Below are 26,522 nucleotides of genomic sequence, written 5' to 3' on the forward strand. Positions count from 1 at the left end.
AATTTAGTGGCCTGTTAGTGCAGCAGCGATTGATTACAGGGCCGCCTATTTTGAGGCCTGCCAGCTACCGTGGCCAAGCCAATGAGATTTCGGTTCAGTACAGCCAAGCCGCCAATTAGAAGAGGTACACACAGCTGTGCTGTTTGGGTTTCAAAGCCTTGGGTACAATAAAGGCTCACCGAAAAGCGAGTTTAATATATATATCTGGTGGCAAAATATATTGTGTCTGCCTTGCAAATATCCAGGAACTACCGCGACATTTATATAAGTATACATTACTCAAGAAAACCATGTGCGACGATAGATCTTATTACAGACCTTCCGTGAATCAGCGGCCTCAATCTCACCACACAAATCTCGCCCTGCCCTATCGAGGCGCTAGAAACTACAGGGCGGGCGATTGCCAAAGCTCTGCCGCCAATCGATATAGTGAAGCGGTAGCCGAGTGTGCCACATTTGAACCAGACGAATGGCCGGGTTCAGCAACTGAGGCCAATCTCGACCGCCGACATCCTTTTCGGTATTCTGCATCTGCATACCATCACCTGAAACTGGACCTACTGCAGCAGTCAACAGATTCGTTCAAACGATGGATGCCCGGAGTAGTATACGGCGCGCCACCGGAAGATAGGTTGCAGCCCCAGGAACGATTCAGAGCACCTCATCGCTATTCAAGCAGGCGACAAGTGAAGCAGGAAGACGGCATTGACGACGACGACTTTGTCTTTATTTCATATGCACCCCGCACCAAGGCATTCCTTCACTTTGCTTGTCCGTTTTACATCTACGACCCAGAAAAACACCAGCAATGCCTCCTCACTGTCGGCCTCAAGTCAATCGAAAGTATTATAGAGCACGTCATGAAACACCACTCCCGATCACCGTATTGTTCAAGATGCTATCAGAAGTTCAGCTCGTTGATTGATCGCGATGATCACGTTTTGAGCGGGAGATGCAAAAAGCGATACCCAGACCCATCGGATGGGGTCAACGAAGACCAAAAGGTCCTGATGATACGAGCCAATGATCAGTACTTGAGTGAAAAGAGGCGCTGGAATCGAATATGGTCTATTATCTTTCCTGCCACAGAGTGGCCCCGCTCCCTGTATCTGGATCGAGGCCCTGGGCTCAAAGCATCAATGGCAAGAGACTTCTGGGATATATACGGTGTGCAGCTTGTCTCTGAGGTTCTCGAACGCAAAACGCCATTCGCGAGCCAGGGCAGTAATACTCATAGTGTACTCTATGAACTAGGGCTGCAGGATCTCTTGACCATGGCTATTCAAGAGTAGGACTGTGTAAAGACGGAGTAGATGTCGAGTTATGGACTCAGTGTGCGTTCAGGGAGTATTCAAAAAAGATTGATCGATATGGGGCATATATAAAAACTAGAATTGTTCCAAAGGCGTATTTATTTCACCAACGCTATTTAGATCAAAGGTCTCACGACCGGTTTTTGTACAGGCTCAATGGATAGCGTCGGAAAAATAAAAACGTTCCTATTATAATTATCCAAATTGTGTAAACTGTGACCTCAGTTAAACCTACCAAAAATAAAAAGATGTAACAGTAGTCCGCATATAAGAACATAATTAATATCTCCCTCGGAGCTGAACAGATAAAGGTTCCGCCTTTAGCAACAGTTAATGATGGCAGGAATACAAAGAGGAAGTATCATAGAAAGAATTCTGGTCCAGTTGCGGTTGAGCCTTGCGGCTCTACAATTGACTTAGTCTATTTAAGTTTTGTAGGGTCTAGAGTTTCTCTGTTTAGTGGAATATCGTAGACCGTACTGCGCATGCTACAATCAATAGTGTGAGCCACGGCGACCTGTAGTTTTCCTGTGTGTATTCAAGTATCCATCGTCTTGACTTGCCGACTCGAAGGAGCCGGTGTGATATCCAACATAGGGAACTGGAGGATAGCCAGAGACGGGAGCAGTAAAAAATCCAGCGTCAACAAAGTTGCTCCCAGAAGTTGTATGTGCTCCAGAGTCCGGAACTGGACTTGGTGCACTGTAATTAATTAACGTATTATTCCAGTCAAAGGAATTCTCTTCCTGACCCCCAGTCGGCGTTCCATGAACACCAAGATAGGTTGGGTCAGAGCTGTAATCAAAGTCTTGTATTTGTGGTTGCAAAGTATGAGTTGCGAATTCTGTATCAGAATGCACGTAGGTTGTGGTATCGTGGGTTGGCACTGGTGTCGTCTGCAAAGCATTCGACTGTGCTTGTAGGGGTACAGTAGGGCTGTTTCGGGGCTGGGACGAAGTTTTGTAGATTCTATCCGCAGATCGTGTAACGATCGACTGGACTTGCTCTGGCTTCAAGCCTTGTATAGATCCAAGCTCATAGTGAAGTATCGACTCCAACTGTAGACGTGGAACACTAATTTCAGCTTTGGGTGACCGTGGAGGATCTTTCTCTGGAAAGCATTTAACCCAGATAATGAACCACTTTTCTTCTTCACTCTTCCACTTGCATGATCCAAGCTCTGACTTTAACTCTTCGAATTCTTTGGGTGTCAGAACCCCGCCTTGTTCGATAGTGACTGGCCGGCATTTGACTTTTTCATTCGAGTGGACTTCGAGTCTAAACGCAGCACCGATGCCACAAAACTGACAGCGACACCTTGCACAATAGAGTATTATATGCTCTGGTATAGCTGTTCCGGCCCCTAGCCTCACTTCGACCAGCAGGTGCTGGCGCTTGATGTGTTGAATGACATCGGATAGACGAGTTAATCGTAAGCCCCTACACTCCGGATATCGGTGCGGGTTTTCTTTGCAAAACAGACATTCGAATGACACTATTGTCGGCTTTTCTCCAGGGTATTTCGGGCCGTCATCTCCTCCGCCATTTTGATCGTGGCGGCGACGCTTGTTAGCCCCGTGGCTGCTTTGAAGGGATGATTCGCCAGCGACTTGGCGGGGCTCACTGTTCCCCAGGTTCATCTTGGCGCCGATACTTGGGGTAGTACATCTGGATTTAGGAATGGAGCTTCAGTAAACGATCAAAAAAACCAGTGGTAAAGGCCAAGCTATAGTCATTGAGTAAACGGTGAGATCGGCTCCTTATGCACTTAAGGATCAAGTGCAGGAGCCGCAAGTCTACTACTACAGAGAGTGACAACTTGAGGCCATGTTTAATCAGACATTGTTCTTTGGGCACAGATTTGATTGAGTCAGGTAGCAAGACATTTACTCAATTTGCTTATAGCTAGGTTCTGCTGCATGATCCAACACAATTGCGAACGGGCAATTAAACGTTCTTCTGGTTGGTAAATATTATGATTGAATTCAGGGCCGTTAATTAAATGATTGGTGATAGAGCCTCTAAAAATTAGCTTCCATCTTGCTTTGTGAATGCCAGCACAGACCCCACTTTAAACGCCTCCAGTTGACAACAAAGCGCTGAGGTTCGGGCGCTGGCCACGTCAATTCCAGCGAAGGCCTCCCGCCTGGCCTCGCCCACATTTGCGGAGTCCTAGAAATGTACCTATTCTTAATCAGGTTATGTTAATTCTGGATATGGTGCGTCTGTTTTAGCGAGGCTGCGATGCACTTGGTAAGTGCAATGATTACTGGATTACCTGCAGCACCTTTGTTTTGCCAATAGCTGCTACGTTGTTGCCGAACTGTTGGTCAGGACTCAATATTTACAGTATTTGCCCAATTCTCTAAACGTAGTCTACACGATCGTGTATGAAGCCATCAACTGTGAGGAAATCGGCACAATTGCGGAACAGGTCAGGTTTATATAGATATGCTACATAATTTGATGGTATTTCTAGCTTTTTGAGAACTGTACCTTATCTTGATCATAACCCGGCCAGCTAAGTCCTTATCAAGCTCGTGAGCTCCCAGCCACTACAATGACTCGTTCAGCTCTGACCAAAAGGTTTTTTTCCATCTCCGGTCCTCGATATACATCGTATGCTAATTATGCTGCTTGCAGCACCTCGCACCAATCGGATGCCCCCACAGAGTACAATGATCGCGTCCGAGATTGGTTGCTCGACCCAGGTCTAGATATCCAGGGTAGGCTGTTGGGCCAGCTCAGCATGCAGCTCCAGCCTTCGAAAGTCGCGCCAACGAACCCCCCACCCAAGGCACACCTTTAGGTGGTCGCCTTTTCCAGTGTCATTTCAGCGGCTGCGCGCGCCTTGCAGTTGCTTTGTTGTTCCCCGCCAACGGAACGCGGCCGGTATTTCAAGGTCGTAAAAGAGACGAAGTGGGAGACTTAGTTCTTGTTATGCACAAAGAGAAATCGGAAAAAGGCGCTAGTCATGCATTGAGCTTATTTGATTTGGCGTGTTTCTGCCCGTAGTTTTATGACCGACTGCCAGCACATCGGCCACAATTGTGTGACATACCCCCCCTTGCCCTCACACCTACTTCACCCTGCCAATGAATGCAAGGCGAGCTGAACCAATCACCCCGAGCCGAATGGCGAGATTATCGAACTCCAAACCACCCAATTGAGAAGAGTGGCACCTATTTTGTACCATTACCCCTCAGCAAAATGTGTAGCATCCGTGTAATCGGGTCTCACAGCCCCCGAGCTGACTGCCTTGCGCGTCCTGCACTTATACCTCCTTGCTCCGCCTTGAGGCTCAAGTGCACCTTCAATTTGACACATCGGCATTCCATACCAGCGGTTTGTCAAACGTCTAGCTCCTGCAAACAAGCAAACTCTCGCATCGGCTGGTTCTCCCATTATATAGGTTCCAAAAGAACAAGACAGGACTCCTCTGAACCATTCATTCGAGACATTCTAAACGATGTCTTTAATACAAGAAGAAACTATACATGAGTACATAAGGAAAACAACAGCAACTGATAATCACCCGATACGTCCAAAATCAAGGTTGCAATTCCACAATCACCTCGCTCAAGGCCCCTACGCAAGGCCTATCTCACCACCACCGCCAAGATCAGGAACCTCAGAAATTTACCCACAAAAGACAAGTTAGAAAACACTTCAATTCAACTAAAAGCGCAATGCTAATTTGTATTCCCTTTCTAGTACCCAACGAAGACATATTCTTAGACCGATTCCTGATCGACTTAAAAGACAATGGCTTCTCAACGCAGGCTGCATCACTAAATGGTGTGATCTTACAAGGAGGCAAACTCTCTCAACGGCCAGATACACCGATCTTCATTTCACGAAATCAAAAAAATAGGAGTGGATTGTCTTCGGAGGGTCTCCGACTTCCTCCCAGCGTATCCAGCAATCAATTTCTCAAGGACGAAGAGAAGCAGAGTCCGCAGTTTCCATCTCGTAGCTCAACCCCTAGCAAAAGGAGACGTACAGCTGGACTCAGCGATGATCTTTATGACCTTGATGAAGATGGTGATAACAGCCCCAATGAGATTGTCAAGAGATTCGCTTGCCCTTACTTCCGAAAGAATCCAGAGCGTCACCTCGAATGCATCAACCTCAAAATGGTCCGCATCTCCGACGTAAAGCAGCATTTAAAGCGAAGACACACAGCGCGTTACCACTGCCCAATATGCTGTGAGGGATTCTCATCCCTGAACCTGCAAGGAAATCATATCTTGCAACAAACCTGTGTACAAGGATCTGGCGCAAACTGGGACAGTGTTTCCCCGGCTTCTCAGAAGGCCCTTCAGGCTCGCTTTGGGAAAACCCTTTCGCCAGAGGCACAGTGGTATGGGATCTGGACGATACTGTTTGGAGAACGCCGGCCTATGCCAAATCCACATCTGGACGGCGTCGTGAAAGAGGTTATAGGGATTCTGCGCGGGATTTGGCTCGATGAGGGCAGACGACTGATTTCTGAGTTTGTTGAAGCAAAAGACCAGCCAACCAGTTATAATGATCAACTGTACCAATTGCTTGCGGGGGTTCTGGATGAAGTTGAGGCTCGCTTTGAGCAAGAGTCGTCTGAGAAGATCTCCAGCAAAACATCTGTTGTTTCTGAACCAAGCCCTGAGGAATCTGCGGGAGTGCAGTTGGACACTGTTTCGCGTTATATCACGGAAGGACCTGACAGCCAGTCGCTTGTTGCGCCCTATGACACTACAAGCTTGTTTTTCGATTTCTCAGCTGCACCGTCCGAGGTTTCTGAAGTTTCCTATCAAGCCTCAGAGTTCGGGTTTTCTGGGACGCAGCTGCTTCAGACTCGATACTCTTATCCTGATAACCCTGTGTCGGATTTCAACTTGTGGGATTGCAATCAGCAGCAGCCTATTCCTATGGATGGAGCGATGTTGTGAGATACGGATAGCCTTGCGGTTCGCACAATGGAAACCAGACAGCTTCTCAGAGCTGATGTGGACTTCATAGTTGGTTAGATAGTCATTAGAATGGTCCCAAAGATGGGATCCCAGCATTTATCACAGTGCATATGTTGATATACTCCTGATTCTCTGGGACCACATCATCGTAGACCTCATCGTAGGTATTCTTCCGCGATCCACGACGATAGTTCGGCCTCAATTAGGGCTGCAACTGGGTTCAGTGAGATTATATCATAATAAACTCAAGTCACATATGATTGAGGGCCATTCCAGACTGATGACAAAATCGTGTAGGGTTCTCAATATTGAATGCCTGAGATCTGCCACGAAGAGACCCAATGCGACACGCCGCTTACTTACATAATTCTCGCTATAGCTAAATCATTTGACCACGCTTGGGACCGGCCGATGGGCCGATTGGCCCATGATGAGCTTGCGCCGCACCGTGACTCCGGTAACTTCCAGATACGGTCGTTGAGCTAGTCCGACATACGTGTCCCTTATCTACACAATACTTTTACCATTACTATGTGCCTCATTTGCACTTCCGCACTTGAATCTTATTTACAATCTAAGCAGCACTGTTGTAACTCACGTCAACTCACTGGTAGAATGACGGATAAACTGCCAGCAAGTGCTCCAAAGTCTCTGACATTTTAGTATACGGGCCATCTGATTAACCAACTCTAGGACCCGCAGGACGTCGCAGACCGACAGCTTGCGGTCAGTGAGATGTCCTTGCGCGACATACAAAGATCGATGAAGCGGGATCCAGAGGGACACGGCATAAGTGCCTTGGGCTATGATGGCGTGCTACGAACTTTTGATGCTGAAAGAAATGTCCTTGATGCGATTGGCCTGAACCCAGCCCAGGTTAGAGAATATTACGAAGGTCTGCCGATGCCCGAGAGATTTCTCACCGCCGACGGCCGTAATGTGTCTGTTATGGATATGTTCGACCCTAATCCGGAGGATATTCCCAGAAAGCCTACAGACGAGGATAGAGCTAAAACTTGGGCTTACAACGAGGAGTTGAGAAAAAGTGGGGTTTCATGTTGTGTGCCGGGCAGGTCAACAGACGACAGTGAACCGCATCCTGTGTAGTTCGGTCTTACTTATCACGGTTCTATAACGTTTATTGTGTTATCCTTTCATATTAGAACTATAAATAAAGACCACAGAGGTGGTTATGAACAATATGTCTATTTTAAGCAACAGTGTCTATAATATGCATGTGACATTTACGGTCGACGAAAGGATAAGGGATACATCGACCATAAACCACAGCAATACCAGTTGAAAGAATACAGTTCAATTCTGGCCGAGGCACTTGATCCAAGAACCTCGGCTAAATCAGAAGAACTTTCTTGCAGGTTCCTATAATGGCTAATCATGCTGCCAGGGTACAGAACCAGCATGCATAGGACCAACAAACACCAGATGAACTAGCGGCAAGACGGCATGAACCATCCTCTTACTTCATTCTCACATCCCTCTTTTTATTAACTCAGGCAACAAGTCAGTCGACTAATACATGGACGCAATGGAGATTGAACCTGCACGTCCCAGCGTGATTCGGCAGATAATCATACTTCCAATACTCATTACTGCCTTCCTCGCCATAAGCCGCGCAGCCCCCGATTACAGCCCCTTTCTAGTACATCTACATAATACCTTGACCGAGTTTAGCGCTAGAGGCCAACTGACACTGGAGCTCTTCGCTCCTTTATCCGCTACCCTTGGGTCGTCTCAACCAACACTGAAATTTCTGACTGGCACGTGTCACTTTCTATGGGCCTTGATCGCCGTTGCGTTCTTCCATGTGTCAAAGGTCGACATTTGTTTGACAGTGGGCAGCCATTACAAGAAATCTGGGCTGTATTGTGTGTTTGTCGGTACAGCCACGTTCTGGTCTAGCTTGTTTAGAGCCGAACACCTTCTTGCGCTGGTATGCAGCTTTTTCCACTTGGTGTTATATTAAATGAGACTGATAACTCAATAGTTAAATAACCTGTCGGATGGCTGTTTGATTCTAGCTATAGTAGCATCAATTTCATGGCAAAACCATCCTCGATGGTTACAATCACTGTTTTTCCTCGGTCTTGGGGAAGCCTTGGTGCTCATCAGCTATCTGCTAGGCTGTAATGAGCTTGATGCCGTTATAGTATATCTTCTATGGACTGTTTCTCGAGTGAGAAATCTGGCCGCGAAAATTGCAGACCTTAGAAACTCGCCTGTGAGTCTAACCTATATACCGTGCTAAGTACGCGACTCTTAACGTTGAACGACTACAGACCCGCCTTGCCCTAGAAAGTAGCGCCAATCTTGTCCTTGCGTTTATTGTTTGCCCGGTATTAGCCATGTTGGTGGTTGGTTCTCTTATCCCAATGTCCGAATCAGCAGCTGGGGGGAAATTATAACCTCTCCTATCTCTCAGCCGCGATGCGGAGACACCTCACCCCATTCCCTGATCTGGAAAGACTTCCAATATTAGGCGTAACTGGATCTGGTCTCGCAGATTCAACATGTTATACTATATATCTGCCGAGATCAGGCTTCCTTTGGAGTGACAGCATGATCTGGCAGCAGAGTCGACCTGATCAGGTATCTAACTCCGTGAAAGACCATGTTGACGAAAACGGAGAACATTGGTCTGTTGAGGGTTCTCTCGGGCGATACTGTCCGCCTATATGACCCTATGGCTAGCCAATATCTTTGCGCAATACCTGGTGAGCGAGTCGTCAGTGAAGCGGGTTATTTCGGCACGAAAAGTAGCACTGAGCAGGACCTTGACAGAATTCGAATAGGGTAAGCATATACAACTGTTAACAGGATTCGTGCTGACGTACTATCCAAGAACTGTCTTAAATACTGGCTCTGCGAGCTGTGACTGGAAAGTGTATTATGATGTTGTTCAAGGGAGCGTCACTTTCTATAACCCCACGCTGGAATGTGATCTAGCATCGACGTTTCGCTCTTTGCCGCATTCTGAACCCACTCGAAGCAATGATACAGTGCTTCGTGTTCTTGGTCTCAAACTTGAGGCAAGCTGCACCGTCGGCGCTAGTGAATTGTGTTCACGTCTATATACAGTAGAGAGCTTTACTCGTCATCAGTCGCACAAGGTTCTTCAAAAAGGTCTGGGTGAGAGGCAGCCGTCTATTAACAACGTGGGTGCTTTCGGAAGAGCTATAGAGTACCACTTCGCGCGACGAAGGCTCGCACGTTTTCGGAACTATCACAGCCAACTCCAGGAGGAGGCGATTGGCACAGAAATAAACGAGGTGCAAGGCATGTCACGACCATTGGATCTTTCAAGGCCGGAAATAGCAATGTGTAGCTTCTATCTTATCGCTATTGTCCTTGCCAGAGTCACCAAGCGAAAGTTATCGGATGAAGCTAACGGATCACCACGGAATGGTACATGGAGAGTTTGCCAATTGGGAGGGGTATTTGTGTTATGCCACATCTTGGGATACTATATGATTGGGATTAGGATGCTGCATTCGTCTCGCGTGGCTGGACTGATAAGCTTATATTGTTTAGCCCACTGCTTATTTTAGGACTAGCAATGCAGCTGATACCTAGATCATGTCCTATATTCTCATACACTCGCTTGGCTTGCTACTAACGCATTGCTTCCAAACTTGGAATGTCCTCCCTGAGTTCTTCCTCTGTCTGTTCCCTGAAGTGAGTATAGAACTCAAGATAATCCTCTACACTCTCGTAGACATCGCTGTACCACTCTTCGTCATGGACACCGTATCTCCACTTCCACTGTTCGTGGTCGTCATTGCGGCAATAAAGCGCGTACGTGCCGCCCCACGAACGAGGCCCGCCGCCAATCTTGAACGCTATGGAAATCTCCCAATCCTCCCAGATCGAAGTAAGACTGTTATACTCCTCTTCTCCCGTCTCATCTCGAATGGGTATACAGACGGACTTCATCATCTCTTCCATCTCCTCAAACTCAAGAGGTGTAACGAAGTGGAACTGGGATACTTCTCGGTGGAACGGAAGCCCTGGACCAGTGACCCCGCGGACAAGCGAACAGAGAAATTCCAAATCTGCGGGGGGAAATTCGGAAACCTCGACACCCTTTCTGGCAATGTTTGCCTGGACACCTGCAAAATATTCTCTTCTTCCTGCGAGGTCGACTGCGCCGTGAGAGACTCCATCCAGGCAGCCCTCAGAGATCAGTGCATCACGGAAACGCTCGTCAAGGATCTCGCTTGTCGACTTGATTGAGTCGGGTACAACTACTTGTTCTCTGATAGCTTCCACTCGTAGATGCTGTGCGGCTGAGTCTCGATAGCCCGTTGGAGCAGGCTGGGCCTCGACCTCCTCTATCAGGATACGCAACAAAGAGAGATTATGCTCCAGTACTGCTTTGCGATACCGGAGGAGGGCGTTCTCAATACGGTTGCGTTGATCTTGGTCCATGTCGAATGTCTTGTGCCTGTCTGTTCGTCTGAGATCGAGTCGGTATTGTTACTGGCTCGGTCCGTGTGTCCAGGCCAGATGGTAGAGTAAATAGGTCGTTGATAAACGGTCCGAGGATGCCATGCTGTCACGATGGCTTGTGATAATGATTACCTACCTAATTAGTAGGTCGGTTCGAAGGCACTTTTGCAATTGCAGAATTACTAGTTCAGATGTGGAAGTGTCCGACAGCGAGTTGCCGACTTAACCGTTTAGCCATTAAAGTACCCCATACTAGACCTGTATGACGGAGAGGGGTAAACGACCTACAAGGGCTCGAGTTTATGTTGTTGGTTCTGACTTCAAAGTGGATATAGACATCTGAGCCTTCTAACCTCTAACTAGTCAGACAACCAGCTACCAGGAGCCATGTTGAAGACGACAATCTAGAGCATCGTGAAGTCACGGATTATGGTGTTGGGTCTAAGTTAAATGGAATATGTATGTTGGTTGACATAACTCGCAAGTGCCTCACGCCATACGGTTCTTAGAGGTCTCCGAAGTGAGATAAGGAGAAAAATGAGAGCATAAAAGGACAGAGAATTCCTTAGGAATGAGTATCTTGATACGAAAACAAACACTACCTGCTTGCTTCTGATCTCTTTAAAGCTGTTTTAGCTATGAAAAGAGCCCGTATCCTCGTATGTCCTGTTGTGACTACATTTATAAGTTATGGCCTTCTCCTCTCTGGTGTCACTGCGGTCCAGACAACTGATGCCACTCCCAATCCAACAGCAATGAACACGGGTAATGCCCCCGGGAATATAGCATTTTCTTCAGCAGTGCACCTTGCATCCTCAATATCTTGGAGCCTACATCAACTTTCAACTATTCCTGCACTCCCTCTACCAACCAATATCACTGCGGTCCCTGAATATGAGATTGTCAGTAAACTTGCTCCAGCTCTGCCACCCATACAAGTCGGTGCCAGCTTCGGAGACGTCGATGACATGATCGCAGGCATGATAGCGGCGACAAATGTGTCAAGCCCTGACAAGTCTATCGTCGGACGACAATCCACTCTCAGAGTCATGGTCGTTGGTGACTCGATGTCACAAGGTATGGTCCTCTGATAACCCAGCTAAGGCATAGCTACATAGGTTAGCAACGTCCATCAAAACAGTTCTTCTAACAATAATCGACAATGCAGGTCGTGAGGGTGACTTTACCTGGCGCTATCGTATTTGGCAGTTCTTTAAACAGAACGGTATCGACGTCGAGATGGTCGGGCCTTACAAAGGAACGGTATGTATCGATAGTCCACAGTTCCGTTTCTCACTGCAAGATACAAGACCTTAGCTAAGTAAAACGTGTTCTCAGGTACCTCCGGATCCACCTACAGCACCTTCTCCGCCTATCCTTTATGGAAAGCCAGTTCCTACGAGTGCTCCTAAAACTTCTGGCGGCTATGCGGCGGACGTGGACGAGGCATTCCTGGCGAACTGCAACCATTTTTCTGCATGGTAATAAACATGGATCATTCCCCCAATCTAAGTCGAAGATCCTTACCCTAAATGATACATGATGTGAGGTAAAGTTTAGTGAGCGGCCTTGCTGACGGATGTAAACTAGGGGTATGTCATACAACAACATACGAGGTGTCTCCAACCAGTGTCCACAATACTGATAGAACCCTCAGGCAGAGCTGTTGCTGTTGACAAAGGTTTGATCCAGACTGTCTTGCAGGCGACACCTGCAGACCTCGTTCTCTTCATGCTCGGCTTTAACGATATGGGCTGGTTCTACAGCGACGCTGCAGGCACTCTGGATAGTGTCGACACCTTTGTGGCCAATGCCCGAGCTGCGAATCCCAACGTCAAAATTGCAATGGCTGACGTGCCACAGCGAAGTTTCATCAGAGGCCGGGATGACCTCGTCAAGAACACAGAGATATACAACAAACTTCTTCCTGGGTACATATCCAAGTGGTCTACAAAACAATCCCCGATCCATCTCGTGCAACTTGCGGACAACTACGTGGGTATCCTCATCCAACTTCATACGCGTAAACAAATCACATACTAAAGCTTTTACTTCCTCTATCCATAGAGCTGTCAACCCAGTGGCTGTTCTGCAGGTATGTGTCGCTTCCGTAACCATTCTGATCGAGTCTCCTGTTCCCGTTTCATTAACTTCAACAGGTACTGATGGCTTACACCCAAATGCCTGGGGCGAGTTTCAGATTGCCGCTGCCTTCTCCAAGACGCTGGTCGAAGACTTCAACTTGGGTACGAGTCCAGTGAAGATTCCGTTTCAGGATGACTCAAGCTTGGGTCGACCATTACAGGGACCATCAAATTTCCGTGTCTTTAGTTCTCCCCAAGGTGTCACCGCCACCTGGGATCCAGGTCAGTACCAACATCAGCGATCAGATAAAATTTGATCGCCAAACCCGCCCTCAGACGCCGGTCCAAGGTTCTTCATACAGCCCTGGACTATTGCTACTGCACTGGCAAATTATCCTCGCATCCTCCCTCATCATATAGACTATTTATTTAGGCTGACTAGTAGATGATCACAGTCTACGGTGCTTATAGTTATGATGTTACAGTCTCCATTAATGGTGGCGCCAACACATATTCCCCGACAACAACATCGTCTAACAGGTGGGATTCACAGTGGCCTCTGGAAGGCTGGACATACACCGTCTCTGTGCGGGCTCGCTATGGAGATTATTCCGTAGGCCCATATACGTCGAAGCTGTCGGCGAAAGCTACTCCTAAGCTATCTGATCCCCCACAGAACGTAAAGGTGGCGCCTGCTGCTGATGGATTCACCGTAACATGGGATCCTCCAACTGGACCGAATACCGGTACGTCTGATACTGTTCATAATTCTTCGCATCAATGTCATCACGGCTAATCACTGCAAACTCTTCTTTGGAACTAGACTCGATCGTTGAGTACAACATCTTGTACTGGGATTGGAACCCCGACGACTGCGAAATCATCACCGGCGCGGCATTCACTAGCTCACCCGCAGCTATAAAGGGACTCACCCCTGGTCGCAACTATCTGATTGCTCCCGTTACTTGGAACGAAAACGGCCAAGGTCTACCGTTCTTCGCCAACAATGCTGTTCCAGGCGCCGGAACACCGCCAGTTCCATCGGATCTCAAGATTCTGTCTACAGACAGTACCAGTGTCCAGTAAGCGACCCAGTTCCGTTACTCTTCTCCCTATATACTAGAAGGAGAGCTGACATCCTCACAGAATTACTTGGACCTGATCTGACTCCGCCGGTGGCTATCATGTCTGGAATCGGAACGTCAATCAGAAAGATAGCAAGTTCGAGATAGTTTCCAACGTCACCGGGTCGACTTGCCTCGACGACTTCCTACTCTTTCCGGGTACATGGAACTATGAGTGGTGCATTTCCGCGTACAACGGAAACGAGGAGTCTCCACAAGGGCCGGCCAAGCTCGCACCATCTCCCGCTTCGGGTGTTGACAAGGATGCATCCGCTCCAACGTGTCCTACAGCGGCGCCTTGGTGTCCTGCAGGAGCCAGCGTCTCAGTCCCACCTGGTCAAGGCGGCACACTTCCGCCTACTACGGGAGTTGAGACCATCACCACTAACGGCATGACGCTTACTATCACAACTCTGCCAGCATCAACAGATGATGATGTTACGTCGACCATGACTACAGTTCCTCCTGGGGTATCTCTCGAAGTCTTCACGGATTTCCCAGTCAGTACCAACATCTGGATTACCACAACTGGGAAGGACTCATCAACAACTGTCGTTCCGGTGATATTGCCTTGCCCGAGTTGTGAGCCTGTGATAGTCTGGGACACACCCGAGATTCCAAAGGTCAAGTTCAAGTGGCCCAAGTTTCCGGAATTGCCCACTTTCCATTTACCATGCATCAAGGTCTTTGGCATCAAGGTTTTAGGTCAATGTCCCAAGCCTGAAGGCCCAGCACCTATCAACGATGGCCCTCCTCCTCGTCCGAGACCCTCTGGCAGTCCTCCGTCTGATCCCGGAGATGACCCCTGCGACTTCGATATGAAGTCTGGGATGTGTGATAACGGCAACTACCCAGTTTACGACCCCGGCTCTAATACTATCAGCTGTGATGTTCCTAGCGATCAACTTGGCTCCAAGGTCAGCCAGTGCCAGAGTCACATCGACAGCAAGCTAGACGCCGTGAAGGACTACTTGCAAGGGGAGAGATCTTGCTGCCCGGCATCCTCCAAAGCTAAGCGCCAGGAGTCTCTAGGTTTATTCTCTTCTCTCATTAACCGCAGTTCAGGTTCTTTCGGCTTCAGGTTAGGCAAGCGGGCAGGGGACTACTGTCCCGCTAAGAATGAGGATCCTAGGAATCCGCCTACAGTCAAATGCTATGCCACTTACACGTGTCCAGACAAGCTCTATCCCAATGTCTGTGGCAACGCAAAATCAGCCATCAATATCAGGGGTGCAACATCCATTTTGACCCATCAGACAGGGAGCAAGTTACATGATACATCTCCCTGGTAAGTTAAAATATCAGGCAGCCGTTTACATACGGTGTTCAGTTAGACCGGACTTGTGTTAACGAAGAGCTCTCGCAACAGGTATAAAGGTCGTTGGAAGGCAACTTCGGGACGACCTCAAGGTGTTTGGAAACTTGACAAGTGCCAAGTCGAGGAGTATCCGTTTGGCTCCGGAAATCCCGACCGGAAAGCAAGCGGTAACTCCGTACTTCGACTCATTCCTGGTGGGGGTTGGGAGGATGGGTTGGAAAACCAACTACAGGGCGCCTCTTTGAGTCGATGGATCAGGACACTGGTGAAAAGATACAACGAGTTTCAGAAGGAGCTCACAGGGACAGACCCAAAGGTTGACGGACATGGCTTCGTCTATTGTGTCGAGTTTGATCCAGGCTTTACTAACTACCTGCCCGAGGACTTGGCGGATCAGAACTTTTGCGCCTCTCCATACGGTGTTGAGTTCACTTTGGTCAACGATTACAAAGTCAGAGGAGTTCGGACGTGGGATCCCTGGTTTGACGTTCCTGGCACTGATCGCAAGAAGCCCGAGCTCATAGAATACAACGACCCAAACGGTGATGTGGTGGTAACTAATCCTTCAGGCGATGACTATGCGGTGTACGCAGTTCTATCCCCAACTTACTGCCGGTATCCTTCACCGGGACAACAAAAATGGGATAAAACAACACAATCCTGGAGTTTGGACCCCAGATTTACAAGTTACGGAAGAAGGGATGACATTGCGTCCTTTCAGAGGTGCACTGATCCCCCGGCGGATGCTGATGACGATGATAGCGATAGTGACAGGCTTTCAAAGCGCTACGACAATCAGACTCAGGGTACAATGCAAGCTGAGAAGAGGACACATGCCAGAGACCTGATTAGTCGACAAGGCTCGTCTGGAGGCTTCCACGATCCGAACATCTATCAATGGCTAGGTTGCGGGAGTCCTGATGACGATATCATCGAAGACGCCGATGGTGACCCCTGTGCAGATGACAGTAACCCTTGCGGGGACGGTGCAACCAACCTGGCGACTACCAATGGTGTGGCTCAAAGCCTTGACCCCCTTCCTGCATCCGGCGTCAGTACTGGTGCCATCACGTCGTGGCCGCCCCATTACACGGCAACCGACGCCCCGTCTTATGTCCCTTGCAGCACGCACAACGCTGATCCCGACGGGGGTATAGCCAGAGGCTACTGCGTCTGCTCAGGCTCAACCTTTGCGTTGTCCACTGACAGTAATGCCACCCCTGCCAACAGATGCGCCTACACGTCACCGCTGCCCAAGACCACAGTTTCCGTATCCCAGCTCCCCACCGGCCCTACTGCTTCTGCCCCATCCCCATCGCCTTACGTCCTGGTTATTTACACCAGAGAGATCGAGGTCGCTGGACACGGAGGCGTGACCGATACCAGGTGGTGGGACTGCAGGCCATTCGACAAGGGCGACCAGTCAGATAGTGATGTCTGTGCTATCAAGGATAACCCAATAGTTTACAGCACCGCCATTGGCCGAGCTTCACCATCGCAGTATCCGACCTCTTTGGCTACTTTTAGTCTTCATGGTCATTCGTCTTGCTCTTACCAGGGACCTAACACAGCGACAGTTGGTAGCGTGGTATGCGATGACGGACTCACCGCCAAGTGCACGGCCGCGCCTGAAGCTTCGCAAACTAGCTTCGTTGATTGCACCGACGGGGATGAAGTGCCAAATGGGCTTGCAAGAGATTTGTAAGTGACAACTTCCATTAGTTTCATTTCCCTCCTATAGCGCTATTCTCTTCTCTACTATGCTTTTACTGACACGATTCTTATTATAGTTGGTACGAGCGTCTATCTTGCGACTACCACTGAGTTCTTGGGCCTCCATATACTTTTATTCTCCTCTGCCTGCCTTTGTCCTTGTTTGGCCTCCACGTTGATTGACGGCTACATGTTTCGAAGCTTTACTACAACTTTAGTGACTGTCTTGGAATTTTCTCTTTGATAGATACTCGATGGCAGACAGGATGTTCTAGTAGACAGGAAACAAATCTGATATGTCATTTTATGTTCTTTATTTGCTTCTGTTATGCCTTTATCGCGTTAGTTACATTGCTTTGGGTAGTACCCAAGATAGCCTGAAAAGTCCTATTAGACAAGGTCCGATTCATAAGTGAGCAAGCTGCGCTGGATATTGCAATGTAACCGCTGAAATTTATTATTTCTCAAGAGCTTGATAAATCGCCTTTCCATAAGCCTCAGCCCGATCACTACTAACAAGTCCACCGCCCATCTTATTCATAGCATACGCAATCGTCATACGCTTATCCAAGTCCATGATGATAGTCGAGCCTCCCCAACCGCCCCAGAAACAGATCTTGCCCTCTGGGATCCATGGAAGTGCTGGAGAGGGTGTCAGCCCATATCCAATGCCAAGTCTGAACGGTAATCCAAGAACCAAGTCCTTTCCATTAGACTGTTCCTGGAAGATCAACTTGATAGTCTCCTCAGATAGAAGCTTCTTGCCTCTGGATGAGCCACCCAATGTGATTGCAGAGAGGATCCGCGCCAGTGAGCGGGAGTTGGCGTGGCCGTTCACAGCGCCTAACTCAGCTTGTCTCCAAGGCCCCGTGTTCACGGAGTTGGGGTCAAGTGGTGGATTGAGTAGCGTCTTGGCTTGGACTGATCCTTCTTCAAACTCTGGTATGATTCCTGTAAAGTCTGGGGGAATGATAGGAGAGATGCGGTCCCAGGTCTTCTCCGCTGCGCCAATCTGGAAGTCGGCATCCAGGACGCTCGCGATCTCGGTATCCACTAACTCGCGCAGTGACTTCCCAGAGACACGCTTGATCAGCTCTCCAAGTAGATGTCCCGAGCACAAAGCCTGATATCCCGATGCCGTTCCAGGAGTCCACCATGGAGCTTGTCTTGCTAGCATAGCAGTCGTCTTTTCAACATCATACATGTCTTCAGTCGACAATGGTTCTTCCCAGCCTGAAACACCAGACGTATGACCCAACAAATGTCTGACTAGAACATCCTGTTTTCCATTTTGCTCAAATTCGGGCCAGTAGTGTGAGACGCGCTCGTTGACATCAATCAAACCTCTGTCGACGAGCATGAGAACCGCGAGACTGGTGATGGTTTTTGTGCACGAGAATACATTAACGATTGTATCTTTTTCCCATGGCTTAGTTCGCTCCTTGTCTGCGTAGCCGCCCCAGATGTCCGCCACTTCTTTGCCGTCAATATCGATGGTGATTGAGGCACCAATCTCTTCACCTGACTCGAGGTACTTCTCCAGAAGAGTCTGAACGTCGTGGAACCTGGGGTCACAGGTTCCGTGGATCTGAGTCATTGTTGCTGTGGGGTCGTGTCCGGGCTGTGATCGGTATTGCATGTTGGACGAGGTTAAGGCCCTCCCTTGACAGCGACTTTATACCTGCAGCCCTTGGAGCTAGCGGTTAACATGCCGAGGCATCTTGACGGTGCTGTCCCGCGGGAAGCTAGTCTAGAACGCGGGGTATACCAGGCTAATGTGGATGTATTGGTTTTAGTTATTTCATTTTGGTCAAGTGGGCTGCGATCCGATGGGTCCACAAACGAAGAGCGATACACTTAGGCTTCATATTGCTATATGCATGATGCCTGGTGCCTGGTGCCAGAAGATTTCTTATGAAATCCAAGTCGGTATTATATGTCTGGATTAAAATAAGAACTCAACAAGCCTATAACTTACTGTATGACTGATCTTGTCGTGGCGACCCTCACTGGGTACCCAATCAGCTCATCTCATGGAGTGTATGGCTTGCATATAACCAAGGATCGAGACCATTCTAGAGAAGCTATCTTGTTCTGGCTAGCTTCAGCTTGTCAAGCCTTTGATCAATCTCGCCTATGAAGCTCTCGCTTAGTTTATAATAAGTAGTAAATGATTAGTAACATCTAACGTCATTGCATCCGGACTTGAATGATTAATTGTTTAATTGAACGTCTTCTCAAGCAGCTAAAGTGAATCAGAGTGCTTTAAAACGATGGAAGGTCTCTAATTGGCCAAGCGAAAGCTGAGGGTCGTTAAGAATTAGGAAGCAACTGGTTTGCCAATGCAAACGCCCAAATTAACATTAAACGTTGGATCAAAATTTCAGAGATATCAGTTATGCCAGCAAGCCAACGTTATATGGTGAATTTATATTGGACTTGGTTGATGAATGTCAATCACTTCCTTCACTTGACATCGCTTCCATCCCTACCAGCTGACGCCAAGACCAGTGCTTTGATCGGCGCGGCGGCCCCGGTTTTAAATCGTCCCTCCGGTGCATATTGAAATGCCGACGAGGGTCATGGGGATTCTGCGCAGAGCTGTAACGTAATTAACAGTGAATTTGAACTTATGTAGATGAAAAGAGGCGAAAGCATTCATCTCATGTCTCGTTTGGCGAATGTACGGTGAGTCTTCGGCCTAGAGACTGATACGCGAAGATATGCCGATCTGATCGACTTGCAGATCGCGTGCCAACGGTGCGATGCACTAACGGACTCTCGGGAAATAAGATATCTGACAGGGCAAACGTCTTTGTTCAGGCACCCAAGTCCATGTCAGCAAGATTGAATGACTGCCTTGTTTCTGATGAGGTGGGGTCAAACATACGTTTCCCGGTGGCTGAATAACGGCTCCGAGGCATCCGAAACCCAACATGATTCGCCATAAACAGCCCAACCCGCGAATAGCAGCCCATCAGCTGAATGTCTTGTGATCTCATTGACTCTCTATAATATGCGGGGAGACGCAGCACTCTAATCCAGCCTGGCGATGATGCCACTTTTCCAACTTTCATCTAGCCCCAACGCTTCCAAGACCCCCAATGCTAAGCCAGCCATGGCAAAGACAAAATCCAGAATTCAGCCATTTTTAGAGGCTGTTCGTAACGCCAGACAACTCATCTTCACCGTCATTGTTATCGCCATATTCGCCATTGCGTGGTTGGTCCAGGGTGGTTCGATTGACATGCCAGAATGGACTAAAGACATGCGACATCTCGAGGGTGACGACTGGACGAAATATGCCGTGATAATCATTGTCGCTGTTTGTGTGGTTTTTGCGCTCATGATGGCGACGGGCATAGCGCTATTGAGATCGGATAATGCTCATGGGTATTCCTGATATTTCGGATGCGGCGGAGGTAAGCGACCTGCTGATCCGAGACGCAGGATAAGTGACTGATGATTACAGGCATAAGAGACTTTCAAGGGAGATGAGAAAAAGAGACTTACTGGCTATGAGGCTATGATAGAACGCGATATACAACGAGCGACGCCTTTATGTATTTTGGAATTTGTATGAGCTTGGATATGTCGAATCGGCCTGGACTGCGCCGCTGCGGCAATTGTGATGAAATTCCCCATCTGCAAGGTTTACATGCCGTTATTGGCCATGAATGATGGAGTTCGGATAATCGATTTTAATGATTTGATTCTGTTTCCTGCCTACTCTTTTGTCGCTGATACACCTTCACTAACAGCACAACTTAAGCCTAAGATCAAGGTAAATAGCGTTATATCGGCAATAATTACTACTTTACTTAATAACTTGTATCTTTGTAGTGCCTTAAAACCTGCCGCTCCTGTAACCAGGTCAGGCTCCCTTGAGTCAGCGCAAATCCCTGCGTTACGTTTTGGAGACCGCTTTCTACTCATCTACTACCACGTCTCGGTTCAAGGCGCCATCTACCAGACACTGGCTATCATGTTATCATAGTGTTATTCCTATATGCAGCATTTCACAACAAGCCAGTCCACAAAGCCGACACTAACCCCCCCCCCCCCCCTGCGTAGATCTATCAGCCTACATGCAAACACTCCCCTTACAACCTATGTCTATTTCACTCCGGGCCTAAAGCCAGAAGCGATGTTAATGCGACATTTCTTGACTACCTTTTGGTCATGAATGGCAAAGCCTATAACGTGTCAGCCAAGAACAAAAACCCTCAAATTGTCTAGGAAACAGATTCTCATCTGTCAAAACTTACATTCCAAGTCGCGATCCACAACCTTAATAACCATCGTAAAGTCGATCCTATAATGTCTTTTCCCAACTTTTCGCTGATTCTTATTAAAACCAGGCTCAATTGGGACTAATCGATCTCGAAGTGAAGAGAAGTCAACCTCTATCTCGCCAACACACTCGGCACCTTTCAAGATACAGTTAGACGTGTCTCCCATCAGCATACTCAACCTTACCTTCGTTGTTGGGATGAGTTTTTCTATAGTGCGATTTTGTTGCACGATCTGACACGTATAATACCTCTTTGCAGATAAAGGGCCGGACAGGCCATACGTCGAATGTATGACTGCAGGTAAAGGGCTCACACTGCCATACCGATGGAACCACTTCTCCCTGCATTGGAGTTAATTCCCTGATGGATGAAATGTGTGTAGAAAGAGACTCACTAGCTTCAAGACCCAATCGATCGTTCGCTTGATGTATGCCATCCCATCGTGGTTGTCATAAGACGGCGTGAGACCTTTGTGCTCATCATACAGTTCGAAAGGTTCAGAACGCATTATTCCATAACTTGAACGAGCTATCCTCTCTGGGCCATTCGCCTTATTCAGAGCTCTAAGAACAGCCCCTGATGCTACCGCATTGATGATAGAAGTTCTATACATCGAAGGTTAGTCAGCGACGTTAAGATACTTTCCTTGGGAAACAAACCCTTGCTGAGGCTCCATCAACGTGACGCGACAATTATGTTCCCGACCATATTCTTCTAAGAACTCCTTGAGTCTCTGGCTAAGGGAAATTGAGGTTCCGAATCCTCCAATGAGAACAACTTTCTGCAGTATTCTATGTCAGAGCGATCGGGTTGTTTGACCAAATGGAACTTACCCCGACGGTGTATCCTTTTCCCCTTGCTTCTTCAAGCTGACTCTTCACAATCTCAACTATTGCGTCTAGATGCCTGAAGAAGATCTCTTGGATCTTTTGTCTACCACCATTTGGTCAGGAAGAGGATTTTCTTGAGCTTTTTGACTGAACTTACTTCGGAACGTAAATGCATTCATTTCTGAAACCCTTGGCGGGATTGTCACGAAGTCCTTTAATATAAATCTCTTTCCTTGGTCTTTGCTGCCTGTAGTCAAAGCCCCTCTTGATCCTCTTTTCAAATTCTTCGAAAGTTATTCTCTCAACGATTCCATGAATGGTCTCAGTGCCGTCATTGAGGTACGTTTCCTCAGCCAGGAGATCCTCGAGATACTCCCGGAAACCTTCATTGAGATAACTAGATCCATGCAGACCACCTTTCGAGCAACAATCAGTAATAGATACAATGCATTGCTACCATACAACATACCTCCAGGAGCCACGATCTCGGTTTCTAGTCTCAATGGCTCCTCGCTGCTGACTCGATATGTGTTCGCATCGACAGTTCCGCCACCTTGTCCATTTTGTTAGCTGAAAAAGCACAACCGGAGTAAAATCGTACCTGCATCAAGGAGAACAAAACAATCGCCAGACTAATTAACTGTATTAACAGCTTATCGCAATACAATTCAAGGGAGATGCTGTACCTTTATTTGAGCCGAGGTGGAAAGCATGTGCGCAGCTGCAGCCTCTGGCTCTGAAACGATGAAGAGGTTGTCAATGCTCTTGTTCTGTAAATCAGCCCTTGTGAAGTTGGCTCGCTTCATGGCCGCCGCAAGGCATGCCTGCATATCCCGGCATGCTTTCTGCGTCCAGATAGCAGGCACACAAAGTATCATTTCTTTCTCATAACTATCATCGAAGCCTTGACGACGTAACTGGGACCGGGTATGCTCCAAAAGGTAGGTAAGGAAATCAGCGATGACATGAAGAGGCCCTTGGATCACGTTCCTTCTCTTGAGTGTGTCAATAGTCTCTCTTACATTCCGCCTAACCGATTCAGTCATCTCACTTTGGTCCAGTAACAGCTTGAATCGGGACATAGGCTGGTTGGTGGTGTTGGAGTGCGTAGATGGACGATTCCAGACTTCATGTACTCGGTAACCCCACCGGAATTCCTCAGACATGTCCGAGAGCATGGAGATGTCCCCATCTTCATCGGGTGCTTGTACAGCAACCCTATCGCCGTTCTCTGAAGGTTCCTCGGGGTTATCGAGATTAAAGTGGTCGCGAAAGTGGCGATCCAAGGGATATATCACCTCGGTAGGAACCTCCAAACCCATTGGATCATTATAGTGGTAGTTATAGTTCTCGGGGTAGTTTCCGATCGAACGAATAGACCTCGAGTCGACGGAATCGGACGGACATCCTTGGGGCACGTCGACATATGAAACTGCTGAGTAAGTGGTACCAAAGTCTACCGCAATGATGAGGCGTTTCGGGAAGGGATCACCACGGTCCTCATCTAGCAGGTCAAGATTGATTGGTTCCGGTCTAGAATGGTCCTCTTCAGGTTGGTGTTGGTGATTGGGTGCATTTTCGCGACCCAAGGTCACCGTTGATGACCTTGAGAACGACATGATTTAAGCGTGGGTAGCAAAACGAATAATTCGCGCACAGCACGCCAGGAGGTCCCGTATTTAATCTCCTTATCTTTACAGCTGAGCCCCACGATGCGACAGCGAACCATCTCTCTAGGCAGCAAGGCAGAAACGCAGCTATCATGGGAGCGCGTAGATGTCGCGTTGGCCAATAGAAACGTGTTGTTGGTTCGATGAAAATGCAATATGGCACAGTTGAGTTGATACAATTGGACAATTTACGCATCACATCACCTGTGCGCAGCCTGCATACAAGGCGACAGGGGTCGAGCCAACAACAACTCCAGCAGCTTCGAAGGCCTCCAACTTCTCCTCAAGCAACAGCACCATGGCAAGAAAGAACAATCGAAAATCCAAGCGGCGTACCAGGTCCAAGCCGACAGAGCGTTTCTTATGGAGCAACACCGAACGACTTCAACTTCGAGCATACCTGGACTGGTGTGTGCAATCCTGTGTAAAGTTCGAGGTCACAGCTCCTGGTTATCTCCAAAATGTGACGGGGAGGCAATTCTCGAAAGAGCGCATCCGACGAAAGCTATATACCGAATGGCAAACCTATGGAAAATGCAACAAGTTCAATGATTTGTTTGAGCAAGGAACAGCCGGTCTACTTCCCCTTGAAGGCGAGGAGCAGGAAACTTTCTACCAAATTGTCGCCAGCATGAGTCCTGCCCAGGGAGCGCGTTGCACACGAAGCAGATCTTTGGGTCTTGCTGCCCGGTCAGGTACTCTCTCCGCGCCTCGTTCTATTTATTCAATAAGCAGCTCCAGAGAACCCAATGAAGTGTCTACTCCACAGGCTGGCAACTCAAACGCGATACCAGAACGGCCAAGACAAAAGGTTAGAGGCTGGATCTGAGGAAAGGGAACCTGAACTGACAGATCTGCAGAACAAAATAAAGTCCTCTTCGGGGCCGACACGGATGTCCTTGAATAACGATCTTAGTGAGGATGAACTCACAAAAAATGATGGCGAAGACACGGTCAAAAGTGAGGACGAATCCGAACTTAGTACACTTCCTTCGCCGGTACTCGATGCCATTGGACGTCAGCTCGCCAATACTATCCCCGACTCTCAAGACGACACTATGACTATTATCTCGCAAGCACAGTCGAATTCCTCCTCAGAGATCAGATTAAGGCAGTGTGAGGCAGATCTCCTCCAGCAGAAGAGCCGTTCTGTCACTTTGGAAGAGCGGATATCCGAGCTCAAAAGAATAAATGACGACTTAGAACATTGCATTCGCCTTGCAAGCTCAGCTGAGGGTAAAAATGTGAAGGAGGCTCAGCTTCGAAAGGAAATTTCTAGTTTAAAAGACAAGCTTCACCGAAAACGCCTTCTTGAGGAGAACCACAATGATCTAGGAGCAGATAGGCTTGGGTTCCTCAATACTTCTCTACATGCAGAGTATGAGATCCTCCATGCAAATATCCGCGATATTTCGTCAGATGTCTGTCATCTGAGTTTGCTGGACAACCTCCCGGAACAGCGAACGGAATTCTCCCCACTGGCAAATAATTGGGCTCAACGCATCGGCGGGCGCGATGACAAGCTTGGCTCTCTTCTTAGCCATTGCGAAGCAGCTCGGATCCCGAAGAAAGTCGTTCTAGCCTCTCTTATAGCGGCAGGCATCTTCGAACTAGTTCTCGAAGATGTGTTTCCAGCCTTCCTCGCTGCTGACTCGCCACTCTTGGACCAGTATAGAAGGCATATCGAAACTGAAAGTAAGCAGACCGTTCTCTTCAAAACTTAATTTTGCTTATTACCAAGAGAGAGACGAAACTAACAAGACAAGGTGGATGGAAAGCACTCCAGCGACTTGATATTATTTCTATAAAATCTCTCTTTTCAGACAGCAGCATCAAAGACAGTATCGTTTCGGAAAAGGCGATGTGGCTTTCCAGCTTGGTACTGCAAGCTCTAAGCTGCTTTCTGCCGCCGGAAAGTCGTGACATGACCCAACGTTTGACTCCCAGCAACCCAGAAAAGGCAGCTATCAAGGGCATGGAAGCTATTTTGACGCATGCGTTGGAAGTCAAGATTGAGCTTTTGTTGTGTGTAAAACGGATGAAGTATTCGTTCTTCAAACCTGGTACACTATTCGACGGGAAGAAAATGCAGGTCGTTGAATCTCAAGCTGGGGACTCTGCACTTCCAGGTCAAAAAGTTCAGATATGCTTGTTTCCTGCTCTTTTCGCCGTTCCAGAGACAACCGATGAGACTGAAGTTGAGGAGGAGACAAGTTTAAGCGCAACTTACAGTAAGGCTTTGACAGAAGTATCAGACAAGGAAACGGAATCGCTGGTTCTTTTGGAAAAGGCAATCGTATTCCTTTAGTTATAAAGTTAGAAGTAACCTACGCTTATCCTGTTTTTGCTGGTAGAATAGATTCCTAAAACATATGCTATACATATACTACGTGTGGGGTGCGTGATGTAAGCCATCAGCTATGGGGTCTATCAACTCAAATTGGCACTGAGTGTGCGTCGACTCGAAGAATCTGTAACTTAATTCAATGCACTAGTACAGGCTGTTATGAAGTAATTCAGGCAATGCAGATCCATGACTCGCCTGCATCTGTAACGCATCGTGCCGATTGCCGGGTCTTAGCCTTGGCTTGCTCTATAACTTAATTTACAGTGGAGGTCTAGCGGAGTCTTAGTCCAAAACTCTGATCGATTAGACTGGGTCCCAGTGACGACATCTTGGCTTTCGTCACAAAGCCAAGAAACAAAAATCAAGGAAGATGATGTTTAGCTATAAAATAAATAAATGCAAATGCCCA

General features: G+C 47.9%; 10 protein-coding genes; 6 read left to right on the forward strand and 4 right to left on the reverse strand.

Annotated features, from left to right (window-relative positions):
- Positions 1-290: 290 nt before the first annotated feature.
- On the forward strand, positions 291-1,292 carry FFUJ_02005 (uncharacterized protein; the record flags this gene model as incomplete). Its single annotated transcript, XM_023580783.1, has 1 exon — positions 291-1,292. The coding sequence occupies one exon, from the start codon at positions 291-293 to the stop codon at positions 1,290-1,292; it is 1,002 nt and encodes a 333-aa protein (XP_023423597.1).
- Positions 1,293-1,807: 515 nt separating this feature from the next.
- FFUJ_02004 (uncharacterized protein) lies at positions 1,808-2,953 on the reverse strand (the record flags this gene model as incomplete). Its single annotated transcript, XM_023580894.1, has 1 exon — positions 1,808-2,953. One exon carries the CDS (start codon positions 2,951-2,953, stop codon positions 1,808-1,810), a length of 1,146 nt encoding a protein of 381 aa, XP_023423598.1.
- Positions 2,954-5,002: 2,049 nt separating this feature from the next.
- On the forward strand, positions 5,003-6,244 carry FFUJ_02003 (uncharacterized protein; the record flags this gene model as incomplete). Its single annotated transcript, XM_023581005.1, has 1 exon — positions 5,003-6,244. The coding sequence occupies one exon, from the start codon at positions 5,003-5,005 to the stop codon at positions 6,242-6,244; it is 1,242 nt and encodes a 413-aa protein (XP_023423599.1).
- Positions 6,245-7,000: 756 nt separating this feature from the next.
- Positions 7,001-7,372, forward strand: FFUJ_14415 (uncharacterized protein; the record flags this gene model as incomplete). The annotated part of the gene is made up of 1 exon (XM_023581116.1): positions 7,001-7,372. One exon carries the CDS (start codon positions 7,001-7,003, stop codon positions 7,370-7,372), a length of 372 nt encoding a protein of 123 aa, XP_023423600.1.
- A 1,446-nt stretch (positions 7,373-8,818) lies between these two features.
- FFUJ_02002 (uncharacterized protein) lies at positions 8,819-10,711 on the reverse strand (the record flags this gene model as incomplete). XM_023581227.1 has 2 exons in its annotated part: positions 8,819-8,994; positions 9,901-10,711. 2 exons carry the CDS (start codon positions 10,709-10,711, stop codon positions 8,819-8,821), a joined length of 987 nt encoding a protein of 328 aa, XP_023423601.1.
- Positions 10,712-11,370: 659 nt separating this feature from the next.
- FFUJ_02001 (uncharacterized protein) lies at positions 11,371-17,082 on the forward strand (the record flags this gene model as incomplete). XM_023581338.1 has 12 exons in its annotated part: positions 11,371-11,809; positions 11,901-11,995; positions 12,071-12,213; positions 12,323-12,324; positions 12,390-12,727; positions 12,800-12,827; positions 12,892-13,098; positions 13,272-13,562; positions 13,640-13,898; positions 14,035-15,228; positions 15,310-16,959; positions 17,049-17,082. The coding sequence occupies 12 exons, from the start codon at positions 11,371-11,373 to the stop codon at positions 17,080-17,082; spliced, it is 4,680 nt and encodes a 1,559-aa protein (XP_023423718.1).
- Positions 17,083-17,428: 346 nt separating this feature from the next.
- FFUJ_02000 (related to beta-lactamase) lies at positions 17,429-18,568 on the reverse strand (the record flags this gene model as incomplete). The annotated part of the gene is made up of 1 exon (XM_023581450.1): positions 17,429-18,568. One exon carries the CDS (start codon positions 18,566-18,568, stop codon positions 17,429-17,431), a length of 1,140 nt encoding a protein of 379 aa, XP_023423602.1.
- A 1,458-nt stretch (positions 18,569-20,026) lies between these two features.
- On the forward strand, positions 20,027-20,374 carry FFUJ_01999 (uncharacterized protein; the record flags this gene model as incomplete). Its single annotated transcript, XM_023581561.1, has 1 exon — positions 20,027-20,374. One exon carries the CDS (start codon positions 20,027-20,029, stop codon positions 20,372-20,374), a length of 348 nt encoding a protein of 115 aa, XP_023423603.1.
- Positions 20,375-21,087: 713 nt separating this feature from the next.
- FFUJ_01998 (related to hsp70 protein) lies at positions 21,088-23,715 on the reverse strand (the record flags this gene model as incomplete). XM_023581672.1 has 10 exons in its annotated part: positions 21,088-21,167; positions 21,240-21,401; positions 21,451-21,607; positions 21,661-21,871; positions 21,926-22,047; positions 22,100-22,199; positions 22,254-22,512; positions 22,566-22,649; positions 22,698-22,728; positions 22,783-23,715. The coding sequence occupies 10 exons, from the start codon at positions 23,713-23,715 to the stop codon at positions 21,088-21,090; spliced, it is 2,139 nt and encodes a 712-aa protein (XP_023423604.1).
- A 349-nt stretch (positions 23,716-24,064) lies between these two features.
- FFUJ_01997 (uncharacterized protein) lies at positions 24,065-26,074 on the forward strand (the record flags this gene model as incomplete). XM_023581783.1 has 3 exons in its annotated part: positions 24,065-24,577; positions 24,627-25,461; positions 25,533-26,074. 3 exons carry the CDS (start codon positions 24,065-24,067, stop codon positions 26,072-26,074), a joined length of 1,890 nt encoding a protein of 629 aa, XP_023423605.1.
- Between the last annotated feature and the right edge of the window lie 448 nt (positions 26,075-26,522).

Source organism: Fusarium fujikuroi, chromosome FFUJ_chr01 (assembly GCF_900079805.1).
Source record: "Fusarium fujikuroi IMI 58289 draft genome, chromosome FFUJ_chr01".
NCBI classification, from domain to species: Eukaryota; Fungi; Ascomycota; class Sordariomycetes; order Hypocreales; family Nectriaceae; genus Fusarium; species Fusarium fujikuroi.